This window comes from Bombyx mandarina, chromosome 15 (genome assembly GCF_030267445.1).
Source record: "Bombyx mandarina strain Sakado chromosome 15, ASM3026744v2".
NCBI classification, from domain to species: domain Eukaryota; kingdom Metazoa; phylum Arthropoda; class Insecta; order Lepidoptera; family Bombycidae; genus Bombyx; species Bombyx mandarina.
Window position 1 is genome coordinate 2,177,954 of NC_143221.1, and position 19,371 is coordinate 2,197,324.

General features: G+C 38.3%; 1 protein-coding gene across 16 annotated transcripts in view; it reads right to left on the reverse strand.

The window, feature by feature from the left end:
• PsGEF (Protostome-specific GEF) overlaps positions 1-19,371 on the reverse strand; it is an 81,869-nt gene that overhangs the window by 8,834 nt on the left and 53,664 nt on the right. For 2 of the 16 annotated variants that reach the window (XM_089733429.1, XM_089733427.1), the window contains exons 9-29: positions 18,772-18,948; positions 17,187-17,345; positions 16,305-16,523; positions 15,332-15,445; positions 14,710-14,920; positions 13,836-13,989; positions 13,646-13,751; positions 11,286-11,444; positions 11,052-11,207; positions 9,668-10,852; positions 9,520-9,590; positions 9,340-9,446; positions 8,809-8,944; positions 7,924-8,083; positions 7,565-7,683; positions 7,388-7,487; positions 6,744-6,816; positions 5,753-5,878; positions 4,547-4,684; positions 4,069-4,208; positions 3,348-3,501 (exon numbers count right to left, since the gene is read on the reverse strand). In XM_089733429.1, the coding sequence (XP_089589555.1) occupies positions 3,348-3,501; positions 4,069-4,208; positions 4,547-4,684; positions 5,753-5,878; positions 6,744-6,816; positions 7,388-7,487; positions 7,565-7,683; positions 7,924-8,083; positions 8,809-8,944; positions 9,340-9,446; positions 9,520-9,590; positions 9,668-10,852; positions 11,052-11,207; positions 11,286-11,444; positions 13,646-13,751; positions 13,836-13,989; positions 14,710-14,920; positions 15,332-15,445; positions 16,305-16,523; positions 17,187-17,345; positions 18,772-18,948 (3,964 nt within the window). Of the gene's footprint in view, positions 1-3,347; positions 3,502-4,068; positions 4,209-4,546; positions 4,685-5,752; positions 5,879-6,505; positions 6,536-6,743; positions 6,817-7,387; positions 7,488-7,564; positions 7,684-7,923; positions 8,084-8,808; positions 8,948-9,339; positions 9,447-9,519; positions 9,591-9,667; positions 10,853-11,051; positions 11,208-11,285; positions 11,445-13,645; positions 13,752-13,835; positions 13,990-14,709; positions 14,921-15,331; positions 15,446-16,304; positions 16,524-17,186; positions 17,346-18,771; positions 18,949-19,371 lie in introns of those variants that run through there. The other 14 variants (XM_089733428.1, XM_089733425.1, XM_089733432.1 and 11 more) reach the window with 13 other exon arrangements.

Consider the following 19,371-nt stretch of genomic DNA (forward strand, 5'->3'; position numbering starts at 1 on the left):
CAAAGCTCGAGTAGCTTCTGTGAATCCGATGACTATTCCAAGACTCGAGCTATGCGCGTGCGTCCTGGGCGCACAGTTGGTGAGTGCTGTGTGTCGCGCATTGCGATGCGCAATTTCCCACAAAATATTTTGGACTGACTCATCTATTGTGCTGACCTGGTTGAGTATGAGATGTGATAGACTGAAAACCTTTGTGGCAAACAGGGTAGGTACCATTTTGGAATCGACTGACATTTCTGAGTGGCGTCATGTGCCAACGTCGTGTAATCCTGCAGATTTAGCTTCACGTGGTTTGGATGTGTCTGCACCTCCTCAGATGGATCTTTGGTGGAACGGCCCAAAGTTCTTGAAAGAAAGCAAAAATGAGTGGCCAGCATTGTTTAACCACCGCCATCCCACTGATGATTTGCCGGAAATAAAGATTAATTTAGTGAACACATCTAAAAACATGATACAGACATTAATACATTTTGATAGATATTCTAATTTGCGCATATTGCAAAGAGCTTGTGCATATATTTTAAGATTCGTTTTAAATTGCAGAAACAAACCCAATAAAAATAATGGTATATTGCAGCCTGATGAGCTCATCAATTCATTTGAAACTTTAGTGAGATTAGCTCAGAAGGATAGTTTTAGTGCTGAACTAGCCACAATCGATAATAAAGGCGTGCTGAGTCCGAACAATCCTTTAATTTCCTTAAGCCCGTTTATTGATGATAAGGGTATATTACGTGTAGGTGGTCGTTTAAACTATTCTTGTCAGATTTACGACAAACGTCATCCTATGCTACTACATGCGAAGCATAAATTGACAAAACTATTGTTCCAGCAAGAACATTTACGTCTTCTGCACGCTGGCCCACAGTTACTACTGTCCACTGTCAGAGAGTTCGTCTGGCCCATAGCGGGCAGAGATCTGGCACGTGCTACTGTGAGACAATGCATTGTATGCAGGCGGGCAAGTGCTAAGATGCTTGCACCTATGATGGGCGCATTACCCAGTCAACGCGTTGATCCTGACTTCCCCTTTATAAGTGCTGGTATTGATTTTTGTGGACCTTTCTTAATAACTGATAGGAAGGGTAGAGGGTGTAAGATATCGAAATGTTATATGTGCGTTTTTGTCTGCCTCAGATACAAATGTTTGCATTTAGAAGCCGTAAGCGACCTCACCAAAGAGGCATTCATATTATCGTTGCGTCGTTTTATCTCTCGCCGAGGTAAGCCGAAGGAGATTTTCTGCGATAATGGCAGAAACTTCGTATCTGCATCCAAAGAGATTACAGAATTTGTGAACTCTCATGCTGATGGCGTCGGTGGATTCCTTTCTAGTGAAGGGATTGATTTTAAATTTCAACCGGCATATGCACCACACTTCGGGGGTCTATGGGAGGCGTCAGTCAAATCAGCCAAATTTCATTTGAAAAGAATTCTCGATAACACTCACTGCACATTTGAAGAATTAGCTACTTTGTTTAATCAAATCGAAGCCATACTCAATAGCAGGCCTTTATGTCCCTTATCTTCCTCTCCTGATGACCTTGCTCCTCTGACTCCCGGACACTTCCTCATTGGAAGACCTTTGACGTCGTTGCCATCACCTAACTACATGCAACTTAGTACCTCTAGATTGAGCCGATACCAACACTTGGAGCAGATTCGTCAACATTTTTGGAATCGATGGCAGCTAGAGTACTTGAACGAATTACAGCAAAGACACAAATGGCGCATACCAGCAAGATCAATCCAGAATGGTGACTTAGTTCTACTGAAGGACGAGAATATTCCACCGATGCAATGGCGGACGGGTCGAGTCATCAACCTATTTCCAGGAAAGGACAATATCGTGCGAGTAGCCGAAATCAAAACTTCGACTGGCGTGTATCGGCGTGGACTTCGATATCTTTGTCCTCTATTGGATACTGCAGAAGATTCTTCATTGGAAGCAAATGCTTCCAAGGCCCCGGAGGATGTTAAGGATCTCTAAATCCCCCTCCAAACAAGTTTTATTCTCGCCCACCACCGAGCTTCACTTCATCAAGCGATCGCGAACGCGTATACATCTTTAACGATTACATACTATACATTATCTACTACAATATTCAACCTCATTATTATTAAAATTTGTTCTTCAGTTGTTTATCTTTAATAAACCTGTAAATACGAGCCAAATCGTTTCATTGAAGAGAACAAGACATCCAGCAAGGAACATCCCATATATAGCAATATACTTTCCCTCTAATATCTAATCTATCTAAGATCTAACATCCCTTTGCACACGCATCAACGTTCGATGACAATGCAATATATATACTGTCCCTCTAATTATCTGTATCAACAGGTTAAAAAAAGACGGAATTAATTCTAAGTTAGACATTCTATTCGGGTGTTTTTTTAAAATGTTCAAACTATATTTATTTTTGAAACTTAATACTCCATCTTTTCACGTTTGTTTTCTAAATATTCTCGCGTCGGTTTGTCTGATTAACTAATATGTGTTTTCCCGTAGAAAATGTTGTTTTAAGCCGTTTAAAATATTAGGCAGTGGCTTGGACCCACCAATTGATAGGCCTATGTCTCCGAAAGCAACAAAAAGTATGATAAGGGAACTTCCACAAATATGTGTATTGGATAATTGCGCGAAAGTGACAGTGAAGAAGGGTCATTAATAAGTACGTAATGATAAAATTAACTTATTCGGAAAACAATATTCTATTAACCATAGAACCATTTTTGCAATGGAAACGCATTTTTTTATATTCTTAACGATTTATCTGGTGATTAACTATTAGATTTGGATATTGAACCATGACATAAGACATGAGAAGCACAATGTCGGATATATTTGCTACAAAAATTGGTTTGAAATTTATTAATTTAGTTTTTTTGCTTTGACGTTGGTGTCTCTTGCTTCGGTATTTATTCATCAGTGCGAGTGTTGTAACGTTCTCGATAGCGTAAAAGTTAACTCAAATTTATATGGACTTGGAACAGAGCCCCTAGCGGCAAACGTAAGCAAACGTTCCAACTCCATACAACGTTGAATTAACTTTTACGCTATCGAGAACGTTAAAAAACTCTCACTAAGCACACAGTAGGCCGTGGTAATAAAATGTAAGATTACTAGTATCCTTCTCCCATAGACACAGTCAACTGAGTTTCTCGGCGGATCTTCTCAGTGGATCGCGATTCCGATCCGGTGGTAGATTCAGCGAAGTATTTTTCTTGCTAGTACATGTGTTAGCAAATTCTCTCAAGTTCAGCCCGTGAGCTCGCCCACCCGTCCGCGCGTAACAGAACAGCCTCTTAGGCTAGCAGTGAATAGGTAGGGGAAGAAAGAGTACCCTTCCAGGCATATACAGAACTGCGCGAAGTAGTATGAGGGGCGGTGCGGCGGGGGGGCGCGCGGCACAGAGCCACGGCGTCCGCGCTCGCCACGCGACGCAGCAGCGACTTCTGACACGCCGCGCGAAACGACCAGCGGCCGGACCCGCCACCCTGACACACAGAATATCATCATATCGACGCTTGAAAGGCAAACGCGACAATGCGTGAACTTTACAGTAGACTAATTTGAAGTTGAAATACCTGTTTTTATTTTTATTTTAACGAATATAGCTGTTGGATTGAAATGATTTTAATAGTCCTAGAAATATTTTTTTTTTGCGCATCGAATATGGTTATTGCCTATAATTTATGTATAAAGCAGTTATTGTCGCTTAGTCACGTTTGCCTTTCAAGCGTCGATATCAATTTACTTGTGGTAGGCTGTTATGTGAGTGTGAGAAACACAAGCTTGATTTGCCGATGACTAGGTTACATAAGATACGAAATTCATTCAGGTGTTTGTCTGTCAAGAACAAAATCCCACAAGATGTTCAGATCCTACATATACGTACATAAGCTTAAGAAAACCATTAAAGAGCATCTGCGCAATAAAGCTTACTATAAAGTCAATGAGTATCTAGAAGATTGCATAAAGTGGTCACCACTTATAATCAGGTGAGCCGTGAGCTCATCCACCCACATATACAAAAAAAAAAAGTTAGGTGTATTAAGCGTTACCCAAGATGCCTCCTGTTCTGCCAGCATGTCCGTCCCCTGGTCCAGCGCCAACCTCATCTCCGCTCGAGGACTGAGTCGCTCCGGGGTCAGTGGACGTTCCGGTTGTGAAGACACCTCCGGTACTGGTGCTGGCTCCAAAACTAACGATATATTACAATGATTTCATAGAATGCCATGTCCAGTGTATTTGGTATTGTTTTATTATTGATTTGAGACATAGTTACGTTTAAAGTTGAGCATTTAGTATCTTGTTTAATATCTGGTATCATTCTGCTACTGTCTACACGATTCCGTATTGGTTTGCCTAATTCCTAAAGACATTGGCAATATTGAATATCATAATCTATTTGGTGTGGATAAAGTCGACCGAATGAATGAATGACTGACTGACTGAATGAATGAATGAATGAAAATCCTTTATTTCACAAAAATATTGTACAAAGGCGAACTTAACGCCATGCAGACTTTCTCGACTGACCTGGTGATTGTTGTGGAAGGGTCGTGGGGTTGTGTATAGTAGTACGGTCGAGTGTGGAAGGGGTGCTGGCTGAGCTGGCTGAGTCCCGGCGTCCTCCAGCAGAGGCAGTGGCACGCACCTCCGCAAACTCTTTTGAAACTGTCCACAGTATGTTAAAGTATTTACATAAGTTAAATTTGATTAAATTTTCTAACAAGCATCAACTCTGATAGACCAAAGGGTGTATGGAAGACGAACGAGCCAATATATTAAATATCATTAATTTTAATTGACAAGAAGATCTCTATTTCTTTGACTATTTTTAACTTTTTTTCTGTGGGAAGTACCGCAATAGTGTAGTGAGCTAGTTCGGTCATCATGGATCCGGACCGAGATCGTTGAATAACGACTAATCGACTCCGACGAGGAGTTCGACGTGCGAATTAGCCCATAGATTCAACCTACTGAGTTTCTTGCCGGATCTTCTTAATAGGTCGCGATTCCGATCCGGTAGTAGTGTTAGCAATTCTCTCAGGTTGAGCCCGTGAGCTCACCTACCGGTCAGCGTGAACTTGGAATAGCCCTTTAAGCTACCAACGATTAGGTGGAAGAAAAAAACAAAACGACTAATATAATTATCTGAATACATCATTAGATTTAACTTAACGATTACAATTGAGAATGCGTTTTTTTGTTTTAGTTGCAATCTGTATATCCATAGGTACAATAAATAAGTCGACAGTTACAAATCGTTAGTAAGTTGACTATTAATAACTTGAAATTGTAAGTTTGAAAAACTTATAATTAAAATTTCTAAGGTGTTAATATTTTGCTAGTTAAAGAGTATAATTCAATAATCACATCAAAGTTTACATGTGCCATAAATGTCATATTAGAAATTGTGGGGTACATAACGCAGGTACCCAATGCTCACCAAACATTTTAATCGCTCGTATCTGAAAATTCTATTATGATTTAAGTGTTTTTGTTTTATCTGCGCCTCTTAATTGATACTCGAACGCATTTATCATCGCACTGCTTGCCATCGGAGTAAAATTCATCCATACTACCTAGATCTACTGAGTTCATCCACAGTGTCTTTCCAAAAATCTTTTTTGCCACGTATCATCCGGCTTTGGAATGAACTCTTATGCAGTGTTTCCTGAGCGTTAGCACTGAGCTTAGTAAAGTTAAAGTTCTTAATCTAGAATTTTTGCAAACACCTACCATATTGTAAGGGCGTCGAAGGCACTTCGTTGGTGGGAGTTCGATCTGGGCTCAGATCGAACTCGTCCCCACCATGGACCTCCCCTCCAGCAACTGGAGCGGCGTCCGCACCCCCTCCCTCTGCTTCTGTCAAAATTGTAAATCTAAAGTAGACATTCCTTCGGAATTATATTCATATCAAATATTATTCGTTGTTGTGAATATTGTGATGTGTTAATAGATTTGTTTTTAAATAGTATGTGAAGTGTTCATGTTACGGTTAAAGTGATTTTGAGTATCATTAATTATAATTACTTAAGCTTAAGTTTCATTTAGAGCTTCAAATAAATATCCGAGTTATTAGCTTAAAGATATGTATATTGGCTGGATTTTGCTTCCAAAACACCTTTGCCATCGGTTTTTTAATAAAATTTTATTGGTTTGTAACTTTTAATACTGCATCTATCACCTTAACAGTAACTTTTTGTTGATAGATAAAAGTCAAGTATAGGGTGCTATGTCTACAAAAACGTGCTGGGAGAAAGGGAAAGTAAGACACGAACTATCATTCTAACAGATTTTGTAATTATTATATCTGTTACTAAAGAGCCTACTAATAAAGAGATAAACGTGTGGAAGAATATACTCATAAAATATAAGGTCGTGGTATCTTCATAACATGCATACTACGTGCTTATCTAAATAGTATTTGAATAAATCGTTTCATGTAATAATTGTGTTTGTGGACTGAGCTGTTATTTCTATCGTTCTCACCTATGACTGATTGTCAAGTTGTCCATATTTCTGTCAAAATGTTTAATAGTCAATGTTGTGTGTTTTTGTCAAGAAGGTGTAAATTTAATGAGGAAACCACGAATTATTGAAAGATTTGGAATAGAAAATAGACAGCTTCATTTGAGGAATTGTAGAACGAGTTTAAAGATTCACACACAATTTGTATAGTAAAAGATTGCTGTGACTGTATATGATGAGGTCGTCGAGATAAACTCACCTGACCCGGAAGCAGAGGGTGGCCGGTGCGGCGCGTCGCAACAGACGTCAGCATCGAGGCCACGCCCGCTGCCCTGCGCCAAGCGCCGCACCAGCGGACCAGTCACAATGTGAGATTTAAACTAGCTACGGTCTACGTACGCGAATATGGTAATTTGCCAATAACCCCAAATGAAATCTAAAGGTTCCAAAAATTCCTACCAAGGAACCAATTTCGAATTTTGAAAATTTCTCGAATTCTAGCTAAGCTTCGTGGTTGTGGATGGGGACCTATAACTCAAAATACTTTGATCCTATAGCCTAATAACGTCTATTCTCAATCTAATCGTAGTTTATTTAGTAATTAAGTTTATTGAATAAACTCATAATTAGGGGGTCATGCAAAAGTACATGCATTATCTGTTAACGCTAGATTGTAAAACATGCTTTAGATTCGTTATATTAGTTACTTGGACTATCACTGCGGCTCTTAAGCTATTTACTACACGTAGGTAAAATTAAGGATATTCTAACACTGAATACACATCGTTCAATTAAAGTTAGGTATGTAGTGTTGTGTGAAATATAGAGGTATGTAATTATTGCCTATCACAAGTTTAGAGTAGTTTGGAAAATTTCTACTGAACACTCTAATATGATATTCACCTGGTCGTCAGAATTGGTGGGGGTAGGTTTATTGTCTTCGCTGCCACTATCTGAGAACTCTTCTTCTAATAGTGGTTCTAGTCTTCTTCTAAAAACATCTCTAAAATCGCAAAAATAAACATTTTTTCGAAGTCTCTTTAAGGTTTAATTAAACGTGTTATTTGTTACCAAGCATACCTTGGCAGTAATGGCCTTAAAGTGGTAGGTCCAGTTATAGTGGGCGCCATCAGAAGTTCATCCATCATTAGCTCTGTATCGTCATCTCCCGCATATGAAGATGACGACTTTGTTGGCGACTGAAAAGGTTAGTAGGTTTCCGCTCAAAGGGTTTTAAGCTATTCTAACTTTTCTACATCAAATCTAAAAAGAATATTTATATCTTCTTATACTTTATAGTATACGAAGCGAAGAGAAACTCAGCGTGAAATAATATGTAGTATTAGATAGTGATAATTAAAAAAAATGAATAAACAATTTTGAATAAAAAAAATTATAAGTAATTTTCGCAAATAAACAATTTTTTTAACTAGTACTACCGAAAGAGTTCCATGATCTGAATCTGGTAGGTTATCAGACAAGTCGCCTGATGAAGGTGTACCCCAAGCTTCTTCGCCGCTAGCACCGCTCCCTTCGCCGGTTTCTCCAGTACCCTCTTCCGTTCCGATTGTCGATTTCCAGTCACTGACCCCGAGACACCTATCAGATATACATTATACATACTGTACGAAAACGGAGTATGTAATTTTTTACGTCGAAACTATTAATTTATTAAACATTTAGTTAATAAATGTATACTAAAAAGATACTTCTACAGTTTGAAATTATCTATAATAATATAATTTTTTTTCAAATCTAGGTACTACACGCTTAAGATAGATCTATATGTTAAATTTAACACACATAACAAAAAAAAAACACATATTTTTATATCTGTAAATTTAAAGTATTCCAAAAAGTATTTCCATTTAAAAGATCCTACTTAGTGGTTCTACGTTCTAATTGTCTGAAATCGGTACAGAATAGCAAAATTGCAACAAACGTTAATGCTTTATTTATGTAAAGTTACCTACTTAAATGTTCACTAGTATAGTATTCGTAGAACTATCGATAGAGTATAAAAAAAACCACATTAAATCATCTATTTAAATATATTTGATACATTATTATTTGACATACTCATCGCTGCGTATTTTTCAACTGGATTATTGTCTTCCACCTAGTTATTAAGAAAATCATTAACAAACGATAAATTTTTGACCAAGGTTGAATAAAAAAATGAATTCTATAATTTTAACACGTTATGGACTGAAGTTATTTTCAACGAAATGGTATATTCAAACACAAAAATGAATCCTTTTTTTTACAAAAATTGCGTCTTTTTGGATTTTAACTATACCTCGTTATTATATTTTAAGCCATACCTTTCCAAGAATGATGGTTGTTTGTGTGCTACAGCGGTGTTGGGAACACTTTCGGTGTAACTAAATATGTTCATTTTCTCAACTACAAATGAGCCCGCTCTTGCCGTCCAGCCCATTATACCTCCGGCAGCTCCAACTATTGCAATAAAAAACAATTTTGGCGAACCAAAAATGCAGACAGCCTTATTTTCAAGTCTTTTCTAATATTTATCTAGCAGCCTTATCCTTTAGGTAGGCAGCGGCTTGGCTCTGCCCCTGGCATTGCTGAAGTCCATGGGTGACGGTAACCACTCACCATGAGGTGGGCCGTGTGCTCGTCTGCTTACAAGGGCAACAAAAAAAATATCTATATCTCTAGCTCTCAAACAGTGGCAGTTGCTAATTAACATGTGTGTAATGTAAAAATTGTTTTTTGTTTGGCTTTACGATTTATGGTTTAACTAATGACGAAATTATCAAAAGTTCATAAATTGCAAGCTGTGTTAATAGTAAATAAATAATTATATTTTAATATTTGACTTTCTTTATCACCTGTACTATTTGTTTTAATTGCTTCTGGTTCTTGTGCAGTTAATCTAACGTTACCATCATCAGTTTCGTCGGATGGTAATCTCTCAAGGCTAGACATAGTGCCATACCTGAAATCGTTCAAATGCATATCAATAAAAATTAGCCATATAACTATATTTGGGTACCACATTTTAATAATACCTTTTAAGGGAAACATAAGGTAGATCTTCAGGGATATCTGGGGAGTCCGGCGATTCATCTAAATGGTCATCCTGTGAATATTATCTTTGTTTTATATGCTGTTCATTTTATTAACCATACTATCAAGTTAATTGTGTGTTTAACTTACAGTCTTATTAGAAAAATTGAAGTCTGGTGTCGGTGGCACAACAGCTATATTAGGAACTGGTGATTCCGATTTGATCGAGCATAGACTCCCTGGTCTTGAGCCTGGATTATGGCCAGCAGTTACAGAGGATCTATTAAATGGTTCTACTTGCATTAAATGTGCAGTCGGATTGATAGCTGACAGTCCCATTAACATGAGAGGTCCTAGTTCTAAATCTTCATCGGACCCTGCTTCGGATGTGTTCAAGTTAACGTTCGAGTCAGATTTCTCAGTCTTATTAGTTATATCGCCATTCATTTTACTAAGAACTGATGTACCCATTCTTGGAGATCTTCTTAGACCTCTTTCTATTTTGAAATCGATATCTTCTTCATGTATAGAGTCATCATCCAAAAAAACAGATGATGTTTGTAAGCATGATCCAAGGTTTTCTCTTTTGGCAACGATGTTCATTCCTAAAACCTTGTTAAGCACGTTTTCGGCCTTCTGCCTCGTCAATTGGTCTTCTTTGGCAGAAGTCGGCTCCGCGTGATTCGTTGATGCTCTAGTTCTAGTAACTGTAATGTTTTCCACGCATTTTACTTCATTGATGTATTTTTCCTGAGCTATCACGCACTGTACCTGGTTCGCGATATTTGAGTTAGACATTCTCAGATCATTGGAGCTTGAATTAAAAACCATAGAACTACAAGTAGTGTGGCTTGTAGATAAAGGACTATTTCTACTACTGGACGAAGGACTCGGAGTCCTAAATGAGCCGTCTTTCCTTAGTTCTAACTGACTTTTAGTTTGACTTCTTGAGCGTATGCTTCTATTTAAAATAGGTGAGTCGGTTTTTAATTCATAAGATTTCGATTTGAGCATTCTCTGACTTTGTTCTATAGAATCTATGACTTTCATGGCTGCTTTTGGACCATCTTCTGGACGTAATTTAATAGCACCTTTCCGTTCTAGCCCACAAATTATTTTTGGTTTCCGAATACTGTAATTTGCGCTGCATGGACTTCTCGAGCTTTTCGTTGAATTTGAATTTTGTGGCGAAGCTTCCTTTTTTGGTTTGACTGGAATTACGGGGGGCTCTTTTTGGGAAATTAATGGACTGTTCGGTTTCGATAGGCATTTTTTATGGCATTGCCTACAAACTGGAATTGTATCGACTACTACAGGACTAGTTCGAACTGTTATCTGAAAGGAAAATCACATTTTTTAATAAACATTACTTTTTTAATATATTTTAGACCTGCTGGCAGCGGCTCAGTTATGTCTTTGACGTTATTGATGTTCATGTGTATCTCTGAGCACTCTCTGTTAGTTGGGCCGTAGGACCGACTAACAGGACAAAGGCAGGACAAGGTAGGACAAAGGCAACAAAAACATTGCTTACTTGGCTACCAGAATTACTACTTTTCGACGGACTTCTATCATTTTCCTTTTTCTCACTCGGAGAAGCTCCTTTACTTTCATGATTAACGACGAGTTCGGCTACTTCAAGTAGATTAAGCTCTTTTGATCTCTTTCTTAATTCTTCTACACTCCATGTCTGTAAATTATAGGCGTGTTGATTCGAGAGCTATGATAGATGGTTCATCATATCATGTTTTGACAGTGACTTATTTACTTCTACATCCGGTTCCGGTGGATCCAGTTCTTCAGTTTCGGGTAACTGCGTCATCCACCTTTGCAGGTGTTGTGAAGAGCCTTTGCTTCTTATACTTCTAGCTACATCCACTGCACTCCCGCAAGCGGCTGTTTGAGTTTCGGCTGAGCTTCGTCGCGTCTAAAACGATGGAGACGAAGTTTAACGATTTGTATGAATTCTTTGCATTGATTATATTTTAGACCTTTTTGTTATTAAATCGTAACAGGTGATGTGGATATTCGTAAATTATATTTAATAAAATTGAAAAAATCACTTACCGCGTTCGAATAGACATAATTGTTAATGGGAGTGACTGCGACGTTATTTCAAATTAATTGTTTCAATGAAAGATGGTAGTCATTTTCAATTAAAATATGTAATTTCTTCGTTAGCGTCGCAAAACTTAATAATCAATAAAAACCTTAATTCACAATTGATAAAATCACTTTATTTACGGATAGTTAAAAATGTACTAAATCGATCTAAACACAAACATTCAACATTAATGAATCCATTCCTAAATTCAGTACTGTTACGTCACACTGAATCAATGAATTAGAAGTAAAATATCGTCTCAAAATTATATATTATATTTTTTCAAATCGTTAAAAAGAGTTTCATTAAAAATTACACACAGTCCGAACATCAAAAAAATTGAGCCAAACTATGAAATCGATTTATAAAAATCAGAAATACAACAATCATCCCGAAAATATTATGTAGGTAATGTGAACATTTTGCGATGCTAGCGTCACAAACAATTCTAATATCATCTCGAAATACAACTGCATTTACATGATATTATTATTTATTTATCTAAAACGATTTTACACTAATAAAAAGCATTAAACAAAATTTTTAATTCACATTTCATTAAAATGGCTACCATTTTTCATTTCTTTACATTTATACTAATGGCGATGAGTACTAAATTTAAAAGCGACAGTTGAAATTGCTCTATAGGTCTAAGATGTACTCTACATGATCTCATAGTACGCGAAGCAGATCGCCAAATATCCACATGACCTGTACAAGTACGTACGGACTCCCAATCTCCTGTACATATTACAACGCCTTTACCGCTAACATCGTTTTCAAACACCCACTAAATATTCAGCTTATAGAAAAAAATATAAGTAAACTTATAACGCATATACATCGAAATGAAAAATTTCGAATTTCATCTTAAGAAAAGGACGGAAGACTTACGAAGCAAAATTGTAACGCACTCGAAGAAGTTAATACATACAAATATTTTCTACTGTTGGTACCCTATAGTTACATTTTGACACAGAATCCTATTTAATAAAATATTGGCATGTAATACATGTATTGATTAACACTAAAGCGACTTGTATAATAATAATACCCCATTGATCATACAGACTCGATTTAAGTTCAAAGATTATAATTTGCTAATTTTTTGTTACATCATAAGTGGGTATCAGACTTATAATTACACATTTAACTACAATAATTAAAATAAGTACTCAGATTTCTTATAATACTGCTAAAGTTCGAAAATATGTCTCTCAAAATGTTTTATTTACCACAACCTTTATCTTGACGATAAGCATTTCTTTAACAATCAAACAAATTTTGCTGTCACCACCATCGGCCAGTCTACACAATGAAAGCTTTATGATTTCAGTGCTGCCCGCTGACCTCACTTCCTAAACACCAACTATGCAAAACTAGGAGAACACACCCTTCACGGCTTAAGAGATTAGAACCCCTTTAGGTTTCTATCTGCAATGGTTTTCGTATATCCGGGGGAAGCACGAATCTGCAAGCTCCGGATCTGACTCCGCAGATCAAAGTTCCAGATAAGCGGGTGGTGTCGGCCGTTCCGGTAAAGCCATTTTGGGTAAAAGTGGATCATCAGGGAGAAATATACGTTCCTCAACCGCATGTTTGTACGACGGATCTACATCTAAGTCAGCTAAAGCCAGATCAGCTTCAAACGATTCCCATCTACATGGAGAGCATTCGGAGTAATCCTCTCCCCCATCTGGAGTTAGTTGGGCGCTGGGAGAAGTAGGTCTTTCATCATTTTTCTCAATGCTCGATGTTGACACAAAGTGAGAGGAAAAAGTTTGAGAATCACCCGGAGATAGATTGGCCGATGGTGTTTCAGGCGTTGGAGTTTTTCTCCAAACTGTACTGAGTGGTCCCCTGCACGGACGAGGAGTAGGAGAATCAGAGCTGGTCCTAACGTCAAAGCTAACCCTGACTTCTTTTTCTGGTCGCTCTTCTACCAACATATTGATATGGGACCTGTATGAGCTGGCCGGTAGAAGAGCAAGACTGGAATGTCTTTGTATGCTGGACGCAGATACCTGACGCAGCTGCGAGTCGAGGGTAGCAAGGGAGAATGTAAGTTGTGGGTCAGGAGAATCCAGCGGTGAGCCCAACGGAGTACCGGACATGGTATGCGCTCGATATCTGAAAGAAATTTTCAAAGGAATACGTTTAATCAACAAAATTTTCCCATGAGTTGTTGGTTGATATTAAAAATATTGATCTTACATCTGCCTTTGTAGTAGGCTTTGCCAAACAGCTTTCAAGTCTATCGATGGTGCTCGAAGAACCAATGTACGTGTTCGACCTGGAGTGCGAGGAGCACACGACACTAGTGGCGATTCTCCTCCTACGCGGCCCAAGATTAGACGAAACTCCGTTACTGGAATGAAAATTATTAAACAAAATTAGGCACTTGCTAAGGTAAGGAAAAAATCAATATTGTGGTAACAAATGAAAAAAATAAAATAAGATAAGACGTCCGGTGTATCTAGTGATGCACCTGTGCTCGAATCCCGCAGGCGGGTACCAATTTCTCTAATGAAAATGTACTTCTTAAAAAATATTCACGATTGACTTCCACGGTGAAGGAATAACATCGTGTAATAAAAATCAAAATCCGCAAAATTATAATTTGTGTAATTACCGGTGGTAGGACTTCTTATAAGTCCGTACTGGTAGGTACTACCACCCCGCCTATTTTGCCGTGAAGCACTAATGCGTTTCAGTTTTAAGGGAAGGGCAGCCGTTGTAGCTATACTGAGACCTTAGAACTCATGTCTCGAGGTAGGTGGCGGTATTTACGTTGTAAATGTCTATGGGCTAACCACTTAACACCAGGTGGGTTGTGAGTTCGTCCACCTATCTTAGCAATAAAAAAAAGATACACCTCTTCTTATCAGCTCACCACTGCTGGACATAGGCCTCCCCCAAGCCTCGCCACAAATACCGGTCCTGCGCTGCCTGCATCCAGCGGATTCCCGCGAACCTCGTTAGATCGTCGGTCCAGCTTTTGGGAGGCCTACCCACGCTACGTCTTCCGGTACGCGGTTGCCACTCAAGAACTCTCTGGCCGTAGGGAATAAAATAGAATGTTCCTCACCTTTTTTTCTTAGATTAAACTGTGCTTCAGACACGGCCCCCAGAGCGACAGGCTCCTCCGTTACGAACAGCACTCTATCACGCGAGACCGTCGCAAACAGTAGGAGGTCACTAAACAACAGTGCCCAGTATGGTCTGACAGCGCGACCTTCAACCCTAGAGAGTTCGCCTCCAAATATCCACTGACGCCCAGCTGTGCTTAGGACGAATGGCTGTAAAAAATAAGATTGGTATTTGAAACAAGTCAAATTATTCTTTAATCTATATATAGGTATATAAAAACGAATTGCTGTTCGTTAGTCTCGCTAAAACTCGAAAACGGCTGGACCGATTTGGCTAATTTTGGCCTTGAATTATTTGTGGAAGTCCAGAGAAGGTTTAAAAGGTAGATAAATGAATGAAAATGCTTGCTAAATAACAATTTTGTTTTTTCTTTGATGTGTCGCCCGTAGGACAGATTAATTTTGTTTATTTTAAGTTTATTTTATACAAAAGTTTAGGTCTTTTATTTATTGATTAAGGCACTACGAAGTCTGCCGGGTCAGCTAGTTTAATTATAAATATGGTTCCCATTTTATAAATCCACAAACAAACAAAAATTAGGAGGAGTTGTTGTTACTCACCTTACACCTAGTGAACACGAGTCTGCTTTCTAAATCAGCAACTGACAGCAGGGGCTTCCCATCACCAGCCAGTCCCATCAGCCCGGAGCCAGCGGTGACATCTTGATAGCTACCCTGGAACAGTGAAATATCGTACAGCTTACTATGAAAGAATATCTCCAAAAGCTCTCCGACAGTAAATAAAGTTATAGTTGTGGCAGATTAGTAGGAAAAGTGGATAGGCCATGGGGCCACGCGATTTTACTACTCATTTCAGTCATTGCCTTATGCCAGCATGATTGAGTAGTAACATAAGTTAAGACAAAGCTTGTAAAGACTCTAGCGAAGTTCGTAGCTTTTCATAGCTCACAGTACAATCTGGGATTACTGCATTTTGTCTAAACTAGACCTTGAAAGATCCTATATAAGATGAGAAAGTATTTGAAATCATTGCATTAGAAATTTTAATGAAACTAAGTTTTCCTTGTACGGATCTTTTTTTGGATATACTATGTTAGCATCATGTTAAGTATTAATGGATTTTTTTTGCTTAGATGGGTGGACGAGCTCACAGCCCACCTGGTGTTAAGTGGTTACTGGAGCCCATAGACATCTACAACCGTAAATGCGCCACCCACCTTGAGATATAAGTTCTAAGGTCTCAAGTATAGTTACAACGGCTGCCTCACCCTTCAAACCGAAACGCATTACTGTTTCACGGCAGAAATAGGCGGGGTGGTGGTACCTACCCGCGCGGACTCACAAGAGGTCTTACCACCAGTAATAACGCAAATTATAATTTTGTGAGTTTTGATTTTTACTACACGATGTTATTCCTTCACCGTGGAAGTCAATCGTGAACATTTGTTGAGTACGTATTTCATTAGAAAAATTGGTACCCGTCTGAGATTCGAACACCGGTGCATCGCTCAACACGAATGCACCGGACGTCTTATCCTTTAAGCCACGACGACTTCAAATTAAATCAGTTTACCTGTAACTGTTCTACAATCAACTGGAGTTGCTTCTTCTCGAGCTGATCGTAGGGACCAGCGCCGGTGGCAGACGCGGCTGTTCGCATTAACCTCAACAACTCCCTGAACTGTTCTAGAGGCTTGTGAACTAGGGACGTGATGTCTGGTCTTCTACGCGGTATCGGAGGACTGGTGCAGAACCGGGAAAATGCTCCGCTGGGGTCTTTTGATTTCTTCACCTGATGAATAAAGTTACTAATTATTATTCTCAGGGTTTTCAAACCGTTACTTATATGCAAGCCCGACCTCTTCGATGCTTTCTTCGGACTAATCCTATATTGTTATCAAAACACTTCGGTGAATATAAATGTAGGATTGTTAAGAAGAGTATTAAGCGGAGATTAAGAAGAGTATTAAGCGGTAGGCAGCGGCTTGGCTCTGCCCCTGGCATTGCTGAAGTCCATGGGCGACGGTAACCATTCACCATCAGGTGGGCCGTATGCCCGTCTGCCTACAAAGGCAATAAAAAATAAAAAAGGAACGTATTAAAAGTATTGAAATGAGTGTGGAACGGAGCGTTAAGATGTGAGTGAGAGAAAACGGAAAGAAAGGGAGAAGAGAATGACAGACAGAATGACAGAGAAAAAGGAAGATGGCGAAGATGGTTAAAAATGAGCAAGGCGTAATAAAAGTGTTAATTAATTTTTAATTATACCTAGCTGACCCGGCAGACTATGTAAAAACTGAGACCTTAGAAGGCAGAGTGGTGGCATTTATGTTGTAGATATCTATGGGCTCCGGTGACTAATTAACATCAGGTGGACCATAAGCTCGTCCACACACCCAGGCAATAAAAAAAAAACATAAATAGAATATTTATTGAAAGAAATAAATTGACATACCAACACACAATCGGCTCTCTTCAGTCCAAGGCAGTATTTCTTGTATAAGCTGAGAAATACGGGCGTTTTTTGCAAGTAAACGGCGACCACTGTAGACGTCTGAATCTCACCGTCGTCTTGCACCACTTGATCCAGGATGTCTTCTGAGAGTCTGAATATCTGTAAACATGTAATGGATATTTTATCGTATTCGTGGATTTGCGTGCGAGGTTTAGTACTTAGGTTGGCAAAATAAGTGTCTTGATTAGTGGTACTAGTAAATACCACCATTAGTAAACGCAGTAGCTTAGTAAACACACAGCATCACCAGTCTATATTATTTGTAACTTATTTGTCTTATACTACTAGCTTTTGCCCGCGACTTCGTCCGCGTGGAATAGTTCACAAATAATGCTTTATTTTAGAACAAATTTGGTTAGCATAAAAAACGTTATAGTGAGCCAACCTTAACATATAGATATATGCTGTCATAAACATTTTTTTAGATCTTTTCAAGGGGAACAATTCTCTAATACATTATTTTAGCGAAATTTTAACCGTTTCTGCAGCGCACGCAGCGGAAGCTCTCAAAAGGTAAAAATAACCCCGATTTTGAAACACTCTTTATTGGTGCTCCGCTTGTATTAGTCTTAACGTGAGCATTATACAGCCTTCCTCGATAAATGGGCTATTTAACACTGAAAGAATTTTTCAAATCGGACCAGCAGTTCCTGAGATTAGCGCGTTCAAACAAACAAACTCTTCAGCTTTATAATATTAGTATAGATTATTTATTAATATAGATAGATAATAATAAAAACATTCTCTGGACCACGCAATAGTTATGACACTACAATCTACTACAATCTACAATCTACTTCTCCTACTACATCTACCTTCTTCTACTACAATCTACCTTCTTCAAATGAAGTGCGAAAAAATTGGTTTTCAGAAGTAGTGGCTTGGTTGTGTCTCTGTTATTGCTCGTAATATCCATAAGCGAGAGTGGCCATTGACCATTAAGTTGATAATACAGTCTACCTCCAAAATCAGTAATAACAACACTACCAGAGAAGATTAGGAAAAAAAAAAATAGTTTAAAAAAACTAACAAAATCTAAACAAAACTAAGAAACATATATTTTATGCTTAATAATTACGATTTTTTTACAATAAAATCATTTCTTTTTACACTATTTTTAATTCAAATTTATTAAAATTTATTTTCTATTTTTTAGTTGGATTTTCTATTAAAGCGGATTTTGTTAGTATTTTTAAACAATTATTTATTTTTCATTTATTGTTGAATTTAAATTTTTCAATGTTTTTTTTACATATTGAATTGTCATCGGTCCTTAATAAGTATAACCAAATTTCGAGTTAATCAGACGTTTTAAAGGGGGTCAAAATCATGTTCAAAGATTCCGTTACAAACATACATACGTTTTTTTTTTTTTATGATTGAAGGATTACTGGTGGCCCGGAGGCCTTTCCAGTTTCACCAGGACAGGGAGGACATACATACGTCTGAAGCTAATAAAAGCGTGTTAATGATTTATTCTCTTCTCATTAACGGAACTTCCAACATTAGACATTGTATTCCTCACCTCTTCCAAGTTTTGAAATAGCAGCTGGTGGTCGCTCGGTGTGATGAGGTCTGCCCTTTCTGCTAGTGGCGACACGAACCTCACTAGTCCGAACTGGAGGCACGTGGCATAGTGCTGCTCCCTGGCTACCACTGCCAAGAGTGCCCGTTTCCTCCCATCTCTTGACAGTCCTGGGGTCTAAAAATTATACGTCAATGAGATAAGACGTTTTTCTTAGTGCAAGACGTATTGTAATCTTGCACGTACTCTTTTTTTGTTTGGAAGGAAGTGTTACTGGTGGTCCAGAGGCCTTTCCAGTTTCACCAGACGTGGATGAGCACGGACTCAGCTAGGAGGTGCATGCATCCTCGTAGGAGGTTCAGCCCTCCAAATAAAAGGAGGTGCATGCATTCTGATGAATGTCTCGATATACTTAGTCTGGCCATAAATACTGTTACAATTAAAAATAAACAAACTACTTACATTTGAATTTGGAATCTGTCATTTTTATATGATTGCTCATTGAGTTTTCTCATTTTGGCGCCAATACATTGTACAATATTTTGCGATATTAAAATGAAGTGGGGTGATAAAGAGAGCCGAATCGCTGTGATTGCATTA